The sequence below is a fragment of the Peromyscus leucopus genome, chromosome 20 (assembly GCF_004664715.2).
Source record: "Peromyscus leucopus breed LL Stock chromosome 20, UCI_PerLeu_2.1, whole genome shotgun sequence".
Lineage (NCBI taxonomy): Eukaryota > Metazoa > Chordata > Mammalia > Rodentia > Cricetidae > Peromyscus > Peromyscus leucopus.
The window spans coordinates 12,708,234-12,726,098 of record NC_051080.1 but is presented as its reverse complement, the minus strand read 5'-3'; the positions used below and the strand labels follow the sequence as shown (position 1 = coordinate 12,726,098).

The 17,865-nt window shown below is 39.0% G+C and overlaps 1 protein-coding gene across 1 annotated transcript in view; it reads left to right on the top strand.

The window, feature by feature from the left end:
- The window catches only part of Lrrk2 (leucine rich repeat kinase 2), a 144,625-nt gene that overhangs the window by 44,473 nt on the left and 82,287 nt on the right, over window positions 1-17,865 (top strand). The window contains exons 15-21 of the mRNA XM_028869259.2: window positions 2,510-2,654; window positions 2,768-2,907; window positions 4,172-4,300; window positions 4,376-4,546; window positions 11,785-12,043; window positions 14,362-14,550; window positions 17,680-17,798. Coding sequence (XP_028725092.2) covers window positions 2,510-2,654; window positions 2,768-2,907; window positions 4,172-4,300; window positions 4,376-4,546; window positions 11,785-12,043; window positions 14,362-14,550; window positions 17,680-17,798 — 1,152 coding nt within the window. The remainder of the gene's footprint in view (window positions 1-2,509; window positions 2,655-2,767; window positions 2,908-4,171; window positions 4,301-4,375; window positions 4,547-11,784; window positions 12,044-14,361; window positions 14,551-17,679; window positions 17,799-17,865) is intronic.

The following is a 17,865-nucleotide window of genomic DNA, read 5'->3' as shown; positions in this document are numbered from 1 at the left end:
ATGCATATATTTATAGATGTTCTTAAATATAGCCTGCTCAGTCTGTATGACATAACTTGTATGTATGTTTTCAGGGCAGATCATTTGGTTTGGATAACCGATTGGTGTGCTCTTCCTTGGGGGAAGACCACCTCTCCTGCTCCCAATATTCCTCAGGTATATGAAAAATTCTTCGAGGCAAGGGCCTGCAGCTTTTTGCCTTCCAGTGTGGTGGTTGCTTTTGTACAATTCAGCTGTGTTAATGTGCCGATCCCACTTTTGAATGGAGTTTTTAGAAAGGCATTTTGTGCACTTTAGAGTTGCAGGAAGAGATACAGAAGATGGACAAATGAATTGACTTTAGAGTTTGAGCATGGTGTAGAGCACTGTGTCCTTGGAAATCAAGGAGTGGGAAGGCAGTAATTAAGTTGTTAGGGAACTTTTGTCTTTGAATGCTTTTAATTCAGAGTAGTTAAGAGAGAAGTCTGATTATATAAAATTAAAGGGTAGCAAGAATGTGGAGGCAGTGGGTGTAGACTTTCCTGTTAATAAAGTTAGAAGTGAAGGAAAAGGAAACTTTTCCTCGCTTTAGTTCATGTTTCCTTTCTGATGAGCATTTGGGCCTGGTTTGGCATGTCAGTCCATGTTGATTGCATGGACAGAGTTCTTTATGATCCTAATATCACTGTGTCATGGAGGTTGTGTTAGAGAGCAGGACATCGAGACAACACCACGCATCTCTACCTTCACATGGCGAGACCACATTTGTATTTCTGCAATAATTCCTTACGGTGTTGGAGTTGATATCCTTGATATCATTCCATTCTTTGTGGTCTTCACATTCACAGAATGTAACATGTCTCTGATTGCCTGCAAAGATAATGCAGTATTCCTACTCAGACACAGAGAATGAGGTGCTACTGGTATCGAAAAACAAAATTCTCAACAAGGGGAGGGCAAAAGTGTTTTGCGTAAATGATACAGGAAATGACAACAAGCTGAGCAGCTAGAGATGGAGGACAAGGCACAAAGAGAAGCCGGTTAGGTCCCCACTCTCTGTGGGGAACAAAATGGTAACTATAGACAACCAGAGAGACTGTGGATGAAAGGGTGAAAACCTATATAGACTGGTTACAGACAGATGAAGGCTGGAGGCTGTGGCCATGCAGGCTGCATCAGAGCTTGTGATCTGGCTTGAAGCTATCTCAGTGTTGACCTGTAGCAGTGGCGGGGGAAATTAAATTTGGGGATAGAGATACCATGAAATAAGTGTTTGCATGACGTTTCTGTGTGAAATTAAGTCCCAAGAAAGACACTGTGGTAGTCTTTGAAAGAAACCATGGAAGTTGAATGGTCATGCTATTGTAAAGATGGAAGAGCAGTGTCCAGGTAGGGAGAGATAGAGATGGCCAGGGTGAGATATACTGCTGGCGTTGAAAAAGGGGGTGGAGGGGTGCGATTATCAGCTTGTATGCTGCCTCTTTCTTCTCGAAGAGTAGCTTGTCCTTGAAGAAGAACTAGATTCCATCAGGATGTCCATAAATCTCAAATTACTGGAGGAAATTCTGTTAAAGAAAAAAAATGTGGTGATTAAAATCTAGGTCTCTAAGGCAGACACATTAATATTCCAGGCGTAAGCCTGATACATGAGCTGTGTGATTTAAGTTTAACGACACATCTTTGAAGTTTGACAAAACTATTGCTTGACACACTTTGAAGGGAAGAAACGAAATAAAACCCACGAGACACTTGGAGTCAATCTCACTTAGAGCTTCCTGTGGCGAGAGACAGTGCTGAAAACTGTATATGGCTTTGTGTATATGGCTTTGCAACAAAATATTACTGGTTTGGTTTCATTTGTGTCATGTGCAGTCTGTAGGGCTGAATGGTTCTAACCCAGGTGAACTCAGCCTCTGCTGGAAGTGGTCCACTGTCCAGAGGATGAGACACAATACCAACTTTCTATCTTACGCATATCTAGAGCGAGTTTTCCAGCAGCGTGAACTGAAGATGCTATCGTTTCTCCAATGCATGTTTGACCATGCTGTCAGCATGGATTTAATTGATTATTGTGGAATATGTGTAGTTAGTACAATACGTGACACACAACAAGCACTTGAAGGTTAAAAGGCTTACTCTTGATGCATACACGTCATCGGTGATATAGAAGGCAAAAATGAGGATAGTAATTTATATCTGACCACATCATTTATGTTTTGTTCTTGAGGCTGGGTCTCATGTATCCCAGACTGGCTTCACACTAGGCAACTGAGGATGACCTTGAATTTCTGGCCCTCCTGCCTCCATCTCCCAAGTGCTGGGTTTACAGATGTGTACTACCATGTCCAGTTTTTTGATGTTATACTGGGGATCAAATCTAGGGCTTTTCATGGTAGGCAATCACTTACTATCTAAGCTGCATCCCAGGACTTTGAATTATGTTTTACCAGTCTGTAGCTGGTTTTAATTGGGACGTGTATTAAAACCTCATTTATGACAACAACTATTCTTGAACTCCTTTTGATTATAGTTCATTGGGAATCCTGGGATTCAGAAATGTGGATTGAAAGTGCTATCTTCTCTGACACATCTTCCTGATGCCTTAGAGATGTTGTCCCTGCATGGGGCAGTTGACTCCACGCTTCACACTTTGCAGATGTATCCAGATGACCAAGGTCAGTACAGATGAAACTTGGGAATATTAGTTATTAGCTATCTGTCTTTAATTTCTTTCCTCCAGTTTTAAGGCTTTAAGAATTACCACTGTTACCCTTCTCTTTTATTCTAGAAATTCAATGCCTGGGTTTACACCTGACAGGATGCTTGATTACAAAGAAGAATTTCTGCATACGGACAGGCCACCTCCTGGCAAAAATTCTGGTTTCCAGTTTGCAGCGCTTTAAAGATGTTGCTGAATTGCAAACTACAGTGAGTATAGTCTGGGGAAGCAGGAGCTTACACGGGTCCCCCACCAGTATACTTGTACCTCTCACTGTACACCAATAGCATATTCTAGTTAATTAAAACTATCGATCATGTTGCAGTATTTTAATTCTAGAAGGCACAGATAATTGCATTGACTATAAAGATCCAGTGTTCATTATTAGATCTGGAAAATTAGTGCATCTGCTTGCCTTCTGTCCTTCCCATAAAACGCTAAAGAAATTGAAGCAGCAGAGGTTTTTTTTTTTTTTTTTTTTTTTTTTTTGTTGTTGTTTTTACTTAGATTTTGGACAAATGCAAGTTATTATTATCATAGAAATGGCCATTCTCTGTGACTTATCATGAGCTGCTTTGCCTCTAGGGATTTTGCTTTTTGACTGTATTTTCCTAAAATAGAGATTTGAAATCATTTCCACCAAGCTATAAAGCAAATATATACTAATCATCTTTATGAAGACTGTAAGATGGTGTAAGGTTGATTCAACAGGGAATCAAAAATAAACTGTTATTGGATGTGTAAGTACACATAGATCTAGCTATTCTGGAAGCTGAGGAGGGAAAATTGCTTTAGCCTAGGAGTTTGAGACTCGTAAAGTAGTGAGACTGCTATCCCCAACAAAATTAAATGCTTCATTTGTTTAGTAAATGTTAGCCCAATGAAGAGTTCAAACCTTCTGTCTTGGTTTTGGATTTTTTGGTAATCAAGTTTGCATCTTTAATGAATCCCATTCAATTTTGTCATTTAAGACTTAAAGTCATTGAAGACTTAAATGACAAAATTGACCACCCCACGTTAACCAATGAAAATATCTAGGTAGAAGTCTAGAGCCACCACAAAAAGGCTGGAGAGGTGCTGGACTCGAGATAACTAATGTGTGCTCCTGAAATAAAGATGGCTGGATCCAGGTGCCACTGGCTATTCTCATCCTGAGCGACAGCTAGCTTTCCTCCTGTGGGTGTGGCTTCAGAAAGGCATCTTTAATGGACAGATTAGAAGGGAATGTGTTTTCCCTGCTTTGCTAGAGTTTGTTCTCTTTGTTCTAAATGTATTTCTTAGTAGCAAGAGAGTGGGGCATTTACAATTGTTTCAAGGCTTACAACTGCCAGGTACAAACCCAAGTTTTCTCTGCTTAGTTGAAGGAGCAATGGAGGCATTAAATACCAGATATAAACTGTTGTATATCATTGAGTTAATTTTACTTATAATCGCTCATATTACTTACTGTGATCAGTTTTGCTCCTCTTTCAGGGATTACAGACAATCTTGGCAATACTTGAATTGTCAGTCTCTTTCTCCAAGCTGCTACTGCACTACTCTTTTGATCTGGTAATATTCCACCAGATGTCTTCCAGCGTCATGGAACAAAAGGATGAGCAGGTATAGTGTATCCATGTCTATGAGCTAAATGTTATTCCCCCAACTGCCTCTAATCCTTGCTTCCATTCTTTCTAGTTTCTCAATCTATGCTGCAAATGCTTTGCAAAACTGGCTGTGGATGAGGAGTTAAAAAGCACAATGCTGGAGAGAGCCTGTGATCAGAACAACAGCATCATGGTTGAGTGTTTGCTTCTGTTGGGAGCTGATGCCAATCAAACGAAGGGGGCCACGTCTTTAATTTATCAGGTAAATATTCCAGGCCTCACTCTTGTTTATCTCTGTTACTTGACCCTACCCTTTTATAACTCTTCCTCCTCATCTTCCACCTTGTTCTTTCACAAAACAAAACAAGCAAACAAAAAAAAAAGACAACCACATAAAACAGATTTATTGAAACGTAATTCACATATCATATCATTCATGGGTTTAAAGTATATAATTCAACTGTGAAAGGCTGAGACAGGAGGATCATTGATTAGGCTGAAGTCAGCTAGAACAGCATAGTGTCACAGTGAGAACTCACCTCTAAAAGGAAGTTACAGTTCTATGTACTCGTGCTTGTGTAGAGTTGTACTGGTATTGCCAGAGTCAACCCTAGAACTCTTCCATCATCCCACACTTAAGTTCCATTAGCAGTAGCCCCAGTTCCCATTTCTTGCCCCCGTGGACATTTGTCTATTTCTCTCTTTGGCTCCAGGAATTCACTTGCTTACTTTCTGTCTCTATGTATGTATGTATTCTGGACAATTAAAATTCATAATCCCATGGTGATGGGGTTTTATGTGACTGTGAATGGCAATTTCCCATCACTTCCCCTGTCCTACAAGCCTCTGGTAAGCACTGTTCCTTTTCTCAGCTCTATTAGATCAACTTTGTGTCCTAGGTGTGAGTGACAAGATGTGTTCTTTTCTGTCTTTGCTTGCCTGATTCCACTCATTCGTTGGTCCTTGGTTTCATCCCCATTATGATTCAGTGATAAGATTTTTGGTAATTGAGGCTGAATAGTGTTCCATTTTGTATATACATCATTCTTTTCATCCACTCACTCCTTAATGAGTCCCTGGATGGACTTCATATCTTGATTATAATGGATAGTGATGAACATGGGAGTATAATTGTTTTTTCAACATTTCATCTCCTTTGGACATATATTCAGTAATGAGTTTACTGAATTATATGGTAGTTCTAATTTTATGTTTTAGGGTTGTTTTTTATTTGTTGTTGTTTTGTGAAAGTGTCTTACTATATAGACCTGGCTGGCCTAGAATTTGCTATAAGGACCCAGGTGAGCTCAAATACAGAGATCTGCCTGCTTCTACCTCCTTTGGTTTAAAAGCACTTGCCATCACATCTGGATCCTACATTTAGTTTTTTTTTTTTTTTTTTTTTTTTTTTTTTTGCACTTATATACTGTTTTCCACAAGGGTGTACTAACTTACATTCTCACAAATAGTTTTTCCATATACTAGATAGCAGTTTTAGTTTGTATCCTTTTGATAACCATTCTTACCAGGCAAGATGACTTCCCACTGTGCTTCTGATTGATTTATTCTACTGATCACTGATGACGAGGACCTTTTCACCTCTCTCCTGGCCAGGTTAATGTGTCTTCAGGGGAAATGTCAAAGCTAACCTAATGCTGTGGGTGTTTTCAGTATAATGCCTCATTTAGTTGTTTACCTTCTTGTTGGGGTGTAATTAACTCTAAATATGCCTCTTGCTTTGCATTTTTACAGACTTTGTTCTCCAACTGTCCTCCACACAACACATATATCTACTACTTGAACCATTTTCTCTCTGTGTCTTTGCTGTTGTGTTAACTTTTCATGGGAAGATATGATAAATATCTACTTTCCCAGCCAGGCGGTGGTGGTGCACGCCTTTAATCCCAGCACTCGGGAGGCAGAGGCAGGCCGATCTCTGTGAGTTCGAGGCCAACCTGGACTACCAAGTGAGTTCCAGGAAAAGGCTCAAAGCTACACAGAGAAACCCTGTCTCGAAAAACCAAAAATAAAATAAAATAAAATAAAATAAAATATAATAAAATAAAATAATAAAATAAAATAAAAATAAAAATAAAAAAAAATCTACTTTCCCTAGATAGGGCATCAAAGACAGATCAAAGTACAATTCCATCAAAGTCCAACTTGGCAAGCCAATGAGGTTAGTGAGCTTATTTACCAAGGCTATGTGAAGGGCTACTCAAAGACTGTGGATGGTCCCCAAACTACTCTATCTGTAGAGTCCTACCCCATCATAGATGACAAAGCTCATCATTAAGTCCCCCTTTTGGTAAACCTTCCCACTTCCTACCTATCCTAGTATCCCCCAAGATCACTTGCAGCTGGGGATGGGGCAGGAAGAAGTAGTGGCTGGAATCCTAGCTGACAGCTCTTTGCAGAAATGTTGAAGAGAGTGAGTTGGATGTGTCTGTCAGCTCTTTGCAACAGTATTCAGGTCTAGATTCTAAACTCTCTAGTCTTCTTGTTTATGTAAAGAATTAAATGAATGATTTTACAAAAAATGAGATGGGAGACCTGTAGATTTATTGTTAGGGTCTGCAAGAAGTCCCCAAAAGCCCACCAGTCACGATGCAATCAGCAAGAACGTTTATTATACCACATGCATGTGGGGTTGCTCACCTGTACGAAATGTTGACAACTCCAAGAGGGACTGTAAGTTCCTTTTAAGCACAGCTGAAGGAATTCTAAAAGCAGTATGATCATTCTACCTAGGATTGACTTACACAAGTAGCAGTCATATAAGTATGTTTCTAATTGGTTAGGGCTAGAGGGGTGGCCTAAGGCTATAACTTTTCCATTCTTGGGCAAGTCTGGACAAGTCCCAGGCTTTGTCCTTATTTGGTTATTGCCTGTGTAGGTGGAGGGGTTTGGCCCAGGCCTAGCATATGCAGGAACTGAAGCCCAGTTCTTAACTAAGTTACTAGGGGCCTGTCATGATATTTAGCTGGCCCTCTCATTAATAAGCATCAAAATCATTCTGTCTTCCTGCTGTAACAGGGTGTCAATGGATTAGGAGGTTACAGACCCCTACATCATGCAGAGTACTCAGGTTAGATTTGGTCAGAAGGTGGTATTTGAATCCACATATCTGGAGGGCACTGTTCACTTGTAGAACCTTTTAAAATTAGAGATGTTGAATTCTGGAAAAAATGAGAAGGAACAGGGGTGCTGCAGTCAATAGAAAAACTAAAAACACAGCCATCGCCATCGGACTCAGGAGTGTCTAGATGACTCAAGTTTTTGTTGTATCTTCTCTATGCAGGACATTTTTGATATTTTACTGGGCTTTTCTTAATTTGTTTAAATCATAAGGATTTAATTAGGGAGCAAATACAGCTTTAACAGGGTTATTATGGATGTCATTAAGGTTAGTCGCAATGAATGATTATCTTTGGAGACTCCTAGAAAAATAGATTGGCAGAGATTAGAGGACATGTTTTTCACTGTGGTTGAGAGCCCATTTGATTTTTCAATACATTTTTGTTTGTGGTCAGTTGGCAAATGGACCACTCCTTAAGTTACTGGTTGAGGTGTCATTCCTTTCTTCAACCCCCTGGCCAACAGCCACAGATGAGAAGACCAACAGGGAGGCTGTGAAATGAATGATAAGCGGTACTGGTTACCATATGGAAACGTCACAAGCCATGGCCATGACCATGTTGTTACAGAGAGCTTTATTGGGAGGAGGAGGGGGCTGGGGTACTAGAGAACCAGGCCTGGGAAGGAGCACGTGCAGAGAGCAGAGGGAAAGATGGTAGGGAAGAGACAGAGCAGAAAGAGAGCAGACACCCCCCCACACACACACACAGAGGTGGGGTGTCTGAGTCACGGCTCTTTAAGGTGCAGATTGTGTGACCAAACGCCATGTGTACATAGTTGCCAGCGCACACTGATGATATAAGATGCAAGGCCCTTTGCTTAACTCCTGAACTGCGATGTGCAGTCATGTAGCTGGAGTGAGGGCAGAATTCTAACAGGTTGATTTTGTGTACTGTCCAGTAAGTAGGTCTTTCTCAATGTACATTCATGGGCTAGTGCTGGTTGTATATAGTCCTAGCCTTGAGTGGAAACAAGCAGCTAGTCAGGGCAAAGGAATTTAAAAGAGAGACAGTGTGATTGGCTAGTTCATAAGCAGTAAATTCTTTAGTCATAACATGTAAGAGAACAGAAGATCAAAAGGAAGGTTTTAGAATGTCGAAAAGCAGAAGTAGGCCCATTGAAGGTGACAGACATCTAATACAATAGAATGAGTTCACCTTGGAGGAAGAGCTACAGTCCAGGACAGTGGTGTCATAGAACATCCTGATCAGTCATGACTTAGAGAATGGAAGCCTTGACTGCAGGGGAGGGAGAATGAGGAGATGGATACAATATGAGAGTAAAGCAAGATGGCTGCCAGAAGCCTTTGATTGAAAAAAGATTACAACTTTTATACTGTATAGTTACACATAGGATTAAGTGGGAGACAAGGGGCATGTGAGCTGGGGTGTGGCTTGAGATCAGGAGTTGTGGAATCTAGCATTGACCTTGACAATAGGCACCAGTCATATGTTAACAGAAGGGCCACAAATTTCCCTGGCTAAAGATAAGAATGACTGCTTTATCAAGCAGGAACTTTCCTCTAGCTCCCAAGGGAATGATGACCCTTATTCAAATGCCTGACCTTGGGAAAAGGACTTCTGGGGAACAGACACTATACTACAATTTCTTAGTCTTACCATATGGGCCTGTTCCTCTCATAACCCTCCCAAAAGGGAAGGTCCTGATATCTTACTCGTTTTCCATTATATTGTATCATTCTGATTTCTCTGTATTTATTAATTGATCTCTTGCCCTTAATGGCCTCAGGCTGTGGATCTGAATCGTAGGCATTTCATCCTTTGGATCAGGTGTATCTACTAAATTTCTAGGTTTCCTGTTCTTGGTGAAATTAGGAGGGCACAACAGAATTCCTGGCTTCATGGTAGTTGGGATTTTTTTTTTCAAAGAATTATTTTTTTTCGAGAGGCTAACATTATACATATTTTTATAATTTACCAAAGCCCCCACAGAATTTCCCAAAGGGAAAAAGCATTCATATTGAGAATCATTAAAAATGAAAGTAAGCCGGGCAGTGGTGGCGCACGCCTTTAATCCCAGCACTCGGGAGGCAGAGGCAGGTGGATCTCTGTGAGTTTGAGGCCAGCCTGGGCTACCAAGTGAGTTCCAGGAAAAGGCGCAAAGCTACACAGAGAAACCATGTCTTGAAAAACCAAAAAAAAAAAAAAAAAAAAAAAAATGAAAGTAAACAGATGCTGGAGAAGTATGGTCTACAATGTTGAAATGCTGGAACTTTGTCACCCAGCAATGGTCTGCATGTGGTCCATGCCAGCTGACCAAAGAACATTTCCATATGAGTCTAGCTGCTAAACCAATGAGTTTACTGGAGTTATTTATAGAAGGATAAATGAATCCAAGACAGCTGCATTGTGGGAATGCTCACCCCAGCATGGGCAATGACTCATGAAAGTTGCATCCCTAGAGCTCTTTGCCCAACATAAAGGAAGCTCCACTAGAGAGTCTTCTTGTCCCAGAAATTGTCCACTGTTGGGGACAACTTAGCACAGGGAGAGGCCCTTTGCAACCTGTAACGTCCTGAGTTTCTGAGTTCCCTGGGTCTTCCAAGTCTGGGAAGCTTCTTGAGTCCCATGAGCCTCCTTTCTCCCTCCAGGAGGGAATATTTCAACATGGGATAAGCATCTATGCAATAGGTATGAGTGCAGTACATCTTCACAAAAGTGCATCAGCTATTTTCCCAATTTTTCTTAGTTAAATACAATTTGAAACTTACAATAGCACCCAGAGAGTATTGTCTAGTTCTAGAAGTCTATTATTTTTAACAAAATGATTATAGTGCCATTTAATGTATATTATTAAATAGTTGGTGCTGTATTTAAAAGTAATATTTATTGTGTGTATGTGTGTGTGTTGTGTGTGTGTATGTGTGTGTGTGTGTCTGTCTGTCTGTCTGTGTGTCTGTCTGTCTGTCCACCTGTACCATGGTCCATGAGTAGAAGTCAGAGGACAGCATGAGGAGTTGATTTCTCTCCTTCCTTTGGTACTACAGGTTGTGGGACGAAACTGAAGTCCTCAGGCTTGGCAGCATGTACCCTTACCACTGAAGCATGTTGGGGGCCCTGGAATAACTTATTACTAGTTTTCCAATAACTGAATTTTAAGCCTTACTTTGTTTAATTTTCCACTTTAGACTTAAGTATATTTGTCATATGAAAGTTTATGTTGGTTCATGTAGTAATCTGTATGAAAAGAAACAGAACTTCAAACTCATTTTCATATATCTTTGTGTTTATGCATTAAAACCAAGTAATTAAATTATTTACATTTAGTGAAAATTCTTTTAAGTAAGCCATATGGAAAACAGATCTTCTGTTATCAGGATTATTGCCAATAGTTCTATATGCTCCTATTGTGTGTCTTTGGGATGCAGATCATTTGTGTAAATGTTATTTGGATATGCCAAAGATCTGAAAAGAAGCTCAATTTCCTAGTTCTTGCTAGGAAAACAGCATGATGAAAAGCACCCTGGCACTACTCTCAGTATTCCCCATAGAGAGAGGGCTTCCTACTCTTTGTTCAACAGATCTAGCCTTTCTCTGCAAAATCCATTGTTTTATTCCACGTCTCACATTCTTTTGGACTTTATGAACTTATTTTTATCTCCTCTTTTTGAAACAAGACCTTAGGGTCTGGGGTTATAACTTGGTGGAAAAGGCCTGCCTTGATAAAGTCACCATACTAACAACATATAGCAACAACAATAGTAAACAAAATAAGTAAATAAAAAAATTAAAAAAAAATCTGTCTGCATACCCATGAATTCTGTATTCCATTTGGAGATTTCATCCTAGTTCTCAGATGTTTCATTTAACTAGCAGATAATTGGCATTATGGACAGATTTCCTGAATAACAGATAATTGACACCGTGAATATATTAACCAAATGTACTTTATTTTATGCTAATACAAAATGTATTTATTCATTTACAAAGAGGTTGCATAACCAAAAACTATTCAGACAAAAGATGAAATTAGCAGTGCTATTCTTTTTGAGAATTTAATGATGGCAGAGGAAAAATATGAAAGGCTAATAATGGCCAAGAAACTACATGATCAGACATGGTGAGCAACATTATGCAGACCATGATGGAATGGGAAAGATGATGAGGTCTTTTCAAACCACTGCCTGGCAGCTGCTGGATTATTGATTTATATCTGTGGCAATAATTATATTTTATTTCCCCATGTCTATTGCAAGAATATGTTTTGCCTTATTTCATATCACTTCAACCTAAATTTGAAGTATAAAGAATGATCATAGCAAGCTCCATTTTTATGTCTGGCCAAAGAGAAGAAATGCAAGTTTCATGTGCACTTCCTCTTCATTTTTTTTTTTTAAACTAGGTATGCGAGAAAGAGAGCAGTCCAAAATTGGTGGAACTGTTGCTTAACGGTGGATGTCGTGAACAAGATGTACGGAAAGCGCTGACAGTAAGCATCCAAAAGGGCGACAGCCAGGTCATCAGCTTGCTCCTGAGGAGGCTTGCCCTTGACCTGGCCAACAACAGCATTTGCCTTGGAGGATTTTGCATAAGGAAAATTGATCCTTCTTGGCTTGGTCCTTTATTTCCTGATAAGTCATCTAATTTAAGGAAACAAACAAGTAAGTATCAATAGAATATTTTGTGTAACTCTCATTTTAAGTATAATTAATAGTATTTGTTTTGAATGCAGGACTTAGTTCATGAAGGGCAAACACTATCCCACTGATCTACTACTGTACATGTATTCACTCATAATGGTAGATAATTATATGTATTCTTTTTACAACCTTTTTAGTAGATTATAAGCATGATGAAGTCAATGTTAGTTTTGTCCAATGCTGGAATCTTATTATCTATGTTACTGCTCTGGATATAATATATGATCACTGGCTATTTATGAATTTGCAATGATGAGTTGGTAGCAAATGATATTGAAAGTACATGTTATAGCAAGCATTTCACATATCAACAGTCATTAAAATTGTTTTTTTCTGAGGACATTCTGTATTATCTGTTGATGCTTTCAATTCATATATATACTTTTGAATTTTTCAATCTAATATATATATATATATATATATTTTATTTGTATGGGGAACATATGTTTTTTATTTGCAATGTGTTATTTGATACAGGATATAGGTTTTTTATACATAAGGATCCATTAATAATAAAAGATTAGGGGGAAAACAGAAACACTCAGAAGAATCATGGAAATATCATCCAGTGGAATCCATTGCAGTCACATAGGAAAAGCATGCAGCAAATTTATGTGTTGAGGAAAATGCACCAGAGAGGCTCAGGCAGGGGACTGTATGGCCAGCCTGAGCAGAATAGTATAAACCTGGTCAAGAAAGGATTAAAAACTGTGCAGTATAATAGTGTTTTGATTGCCAAAAATTCTAGTGAGTTGTGCTAATCACACATATGTGAAAATAAAACACTGTATCAGAAAATAGTTCTACAAATGATGCCTTTCCTCTCCTTTCCATTCCCCACCCCTCCCTTGTCTTCTCCTTCCCTCCTTTTCTTGTTTCTCTTCTCCACCCCCTAAGTCTCTGCATCACTTCTGTTCAGGGCCTTTCTATGTAGCCCTGACTAACAGAGAACTCTCGAAGTAGAGCAGGTTAGACTTGAACTTGTAGCAAACTTGCCTTTGCCCTCTGAGCTCTTGGATTATAGATGTGAACCACCTTGCCCATCTTTGTTTCCTGGTTTCTGATGGTGTGGGATTGTGACCCTGGATGGAGATTTAGTATTTCTTTAGTTCTGTGTGAACATCTGACATTGGCAAGTTTTGATGTAATTTAAAAAAAGGTTAATGTCATTTGACTGGAAGATAAAAATCATAATTTCATTGTAAGTTTGTCTAAAGGAAAACTTTGGATTCATAATTTTAAAATATTTCTCAGGTTCTTATTGTCTGTATCATGTATTATATTTATTATGTGAGCCATGAAAGTAATATTTGAAGAAATCTTGAGTTTCTGTAGACTAGTGGTGACTGCCAACACATTTCCTCTTCGTATAGGATAAATATAAGATATAATGAAAAACAGAGAGGAGTATTAGTGTTAGTATTGCTGTGATGAAATTCATCAAAAGCAACTAGGGAAGAAAAGCGTTTGTTTTTTATTGAAGCCTGTCAGAGCAGGAACCCAGAGGCAAGAGCTGATACAGAGGCCACGGAGGGGTGCTGCTTACTGACTGACTTGCTCTCCATGGCTTGCTCAGTCTGCTTTCTTATAGAACCCAGGATCACCAGCCCAGGGATAGCCCCACTCACAATAGGCTGGGCCCTCCCATATAAATCACTAATTAAGAAAATGCTCTATGGACTTGTCTCCAGCCCAATCTGATGAGGCAGTTTCTCAGTTGAGGTCCCCTCCTCTCAGATGTCTCTTAACTCCTGTTAAGTTGGCATAAAATTAGCCAGCACAAGTGTTAATTTTAAAATTCCCTCATGTGAGTGACTGAACAAATTGTATTTATTTATTTTTTAGCATCTTCTGTGTGTTGGTAAGCTTTCATAGGCATCATGTTATTTCATTTTTTCTATAACCCTATGCTGGAGCTGCCGTCTGCACTTTCCAGGTGAGCTGATTGGTCCTTAGAGAGCTTAGTGAGTTTGCAAGAAGCATTGCACAGGTCTGTCTCTGGCTTCCCAGTCCTGACCCTTCCCTGATTGATGACTGAGGGTGGCCATTTATACCCAAGCTTCGTATAGCAGCATCCCATAGGTTAAAATTGGAATGATACAGAGAAGAGTGCCATGTCCCCTGCACAATATACACCATTATTGCAGCAGCACAATGATTCTGGAAGGACAAACAATCTTTAAAAGCACGAGATGTGTCTAAGGAGCTTGGATAAGGCACGCTTATGTTTTATAATTATTGAATTATAAGTTCTAAGTTACCGGTTCGTTTATTTTTAGACACAGGATCTCTCCTAGCGAGAAAAGTATTCCGATATCAGATGAAGAACACTCTCCAAGAAGGAGCGACCTCAGGCAGTGATGGCAACTTTCCTGAAGATGCCCTGGCGAAGTTTGGTGAATGGACCTTCGTTCCTGACTCTTCCATGGACAGTGTGTTTGGTCACAGTGATGATTTGGATAGTGAAGGTACTGTTTTAAATGATGGTTCGCGATGGCTCACATCTACACAGGGGCAATGAACACTGAGAACTCACACTAAAACCTGCTTTAGCTCATTCAGGAAAAATGGACAAAATGGGCCACAGTTACAGCAGTGACTCAGGAAACCGTGCCTCGTGCTTCCCTGGGTAAACTGGAGAACTCGGTCACATGGACTCCTATAGTGAGATAATGCTCACGCTGGAGGCATGGTCCATACCCTGACATCCACTAGGTTTTTGTGGTTGTGTCATTTTCCTCACCTTTTTAAAGGTAATGATGCCAGCCTTTTAGGATTACAGGTAGAAAAATCAAGAAAATCTAGGTAAATTATCTGGACCATGATTAGTCAATAGTTCTTAATTTTATAGTGGTTTGAAAAAACTACTATTTTGATAATTCACTTGATATAACTTTTAAAATTGGAAAGTGAGATATATGATTATAGTGGTTATAGATAACATATTTAATACAATTCAATTTGGTCAAAAGTTATTTAAGGGACTTGTTAAATTTTTACTAATTTTTGCAGTTTTTTTTTTCATGAATAAAGTGACAGACTTCATGATAACATTTTAATACATCTGTAACTTGGCCCATATTTAACCCCCATACCCTTCAGTGCCCCACCCCCTCTGACTGGCCCACTTCCTCCCACAAATGTCCCCTCGCTTATGATCCTATCCTATATTAATGTAAACAATATAATTTCCTTCTTCTTCATGGTTGAATAAAACTCCATTGTGAGTTTTCCAAAATGAGTTTTCTTTATTTGTTTGTAAATTGTTATACACAATATTTTCATTTTTCTAATATTACTCCTGCCTACCTGGGAGCACAGGAAGCTTTCTGTCTTATAGGATTGTCTTTTAACCTCTTGACCCAGCATTTTAAAATCTTCCTTGTAAAACTCTTTCTCCTTCTAGGGGGGTTTTCTTAGGTATTTCATTTCCTTGAAGCTACCGTGATGGAGACACTTTTGTGGGTTTCTTTCCTGTCGAGTCTGTGGTCCTCTGAAAAGCTGCTGACTTTGTGTGGTGATATTTTAGAGAAAGGTGTTTATCTGTTGTAAGAGGTTTCTGGTGGAGCTTGTGGGATTCTTTTCGTATAGGATTTTGTCATCTCTACATAAGAATAATTTGACTTCTTTCTTTCCAGTGTATCGAAGGGGCTTTTTAAAATTAATATGGTCTGTCTAAAGCTTTGAATGAAAAGAGTCAAAGTATAATTCATTTAAATTATTTCCTTCTGTGGCCAAGATTTGAACCAAAAGACCTCATGCATACTGAGCATGCTCATTCCATGAAACCACATCTCCAGCCCATTAGGTATCTTTAAACAAGAAGAAATCCTGGAAATGCAACACAAAAATCACCATCACGGTACTATGTTGCTTATGTAAAGAGTATTTTGCTCGATCCTTCCCAAACACATAATGTGAGGCAATGATGACATGGAATATCCATTACCTTGTATGTGGGTAGTTAAAAATGTACGGTTCCCCTTTATTAACATATTTTAATATAATATTTTATCAGTTCTTCGAGACTCTCACCCACTGTATTTTGAGCACATTCATCTTACTTCTCCCCCAAATCCTTCCAGATCTGCCTCCGTCTCCCTACCTCCCCAACTTTGTGTCTTCTTTTCAAATTTTAGTTGACAAATTTAATTAATTTATGGGGTGAGCATGCCACCGTGCATGCATGGAGGTCAGAGGACTCCTTGCAGGAGTCCTCAGTTCTCTCTCTTCCCCATGTGACTTCTGGTTTTTAAACTCAGGTTGTCAGGCTTGGCAGCAGGCATCTTCACTCAGCCATTCTTTGAGTCAGTTATTAAAGTAATTAATAAAAATAATTTGTATCACAGAATGAGTTAAACTTAAATAATATTCAAATAGAGAGTTAGTGTTTATAACAAGACTTATATTGTACACTACGAAATTGATTTTTGATATGTTGAATTTATAATTTACTTTTAGCACCTAAAATTCATTCTTTTTCTTTCCAAGCTAAAAAGTAGTAGAATTGAAAATCTTAGATTTTTTTCCCCACAAATATTTTCTTAATGTTTATCCTTGCAAGTATGACTTTTTGCTTAACTTTATTCTTGAAAACTCATAATTTCATGTCATCCTCATTTTTTTTCTCATAAAAGAACTATTCCTAACCATAGGTATAGCTCAATGATGTGTGCTTGCCTACAATGCATGAAGCATGAGACCTTGGGATCAGACCCCATTACTGCTAAAAACAAAAACAAATGACTTAAAAAACTGATGCCAGCTTACCTCCAAATATGAAATTCAGATGAACTATATTCAAAATTATTGAATGTGAAATAATTTAGGGTGTGTTCCCAATATTTAAAGCCGAATTTAAAATTCTATAAGAAAGAATAGAGAAATGGAAAAATTGTTGGCCATACCTTTGTGCTTCCTTCCTCTGCTTCCTGTACACATGTTTATTGTTATGTATATGTGTGACTATTCATTTTCCTGATTTATTCTTCCTGGACCATGGACAATTCCAACATTGAGTGCTTATCCTTATCCAACACTCAATGTTGAGTCTGCTACAGGTATACAGTCAACATACATTAAAGAAAAAAGAAACAGTAGTTGAGTTTTAACTCAAAAGTCAACATTGTTTACCGTTTTTATTCTCACGTTCAAAGGGAATTAATTGTGAAATTTCTTGTATGTGTGCATGTGTGTATGTGTGTGCATGCATGTATGTTGTATGCATGGGTGTGTTTCCAAGGTCAGAGGACATCGGGTATCCTCCTCTTCTGTTGCACTTTCCCTTATGTCTAGGAAGCAGGATATCTCACTGAGCTCCAAGCTTAGTTTTTCCACTAGCCTGGCAGTCATTGAGCCCCATCACATCCTCTTGTGTCTACCCTCCCCCACTGCTGGGGACACACATGTCCTCAGGACCACATGTCTGGTGGCTACTGGTTTCCAAGTTCTGGTCCTCATGTCTGTGTGGAAAGCACTCTTTACCTCTGAGCCTGTGAAGTTTCTGTTAATGAAAATATTTAAGCTTCTGTGATGACTGAGTTATGATGCTCAGCTCTTCTTCCTCACTTTGTTATTCTTTCTCAACTTCAAAACAGGCAGTGAGAGCTCATTTCTCGTGAAAAGGAAGTCGAATTCGATTGGTGTAGGAGAATTTTCCAGAGATCCGGTTCTGCAGCGTTGCTCACCAAACTCACAGAGGCAATCCAATTCCTTGGTAAGTTACATTGTGTTTATGCTAAATGTTTGGTCCTGACATTCTCTTGATAACTGAACTCCTGAAA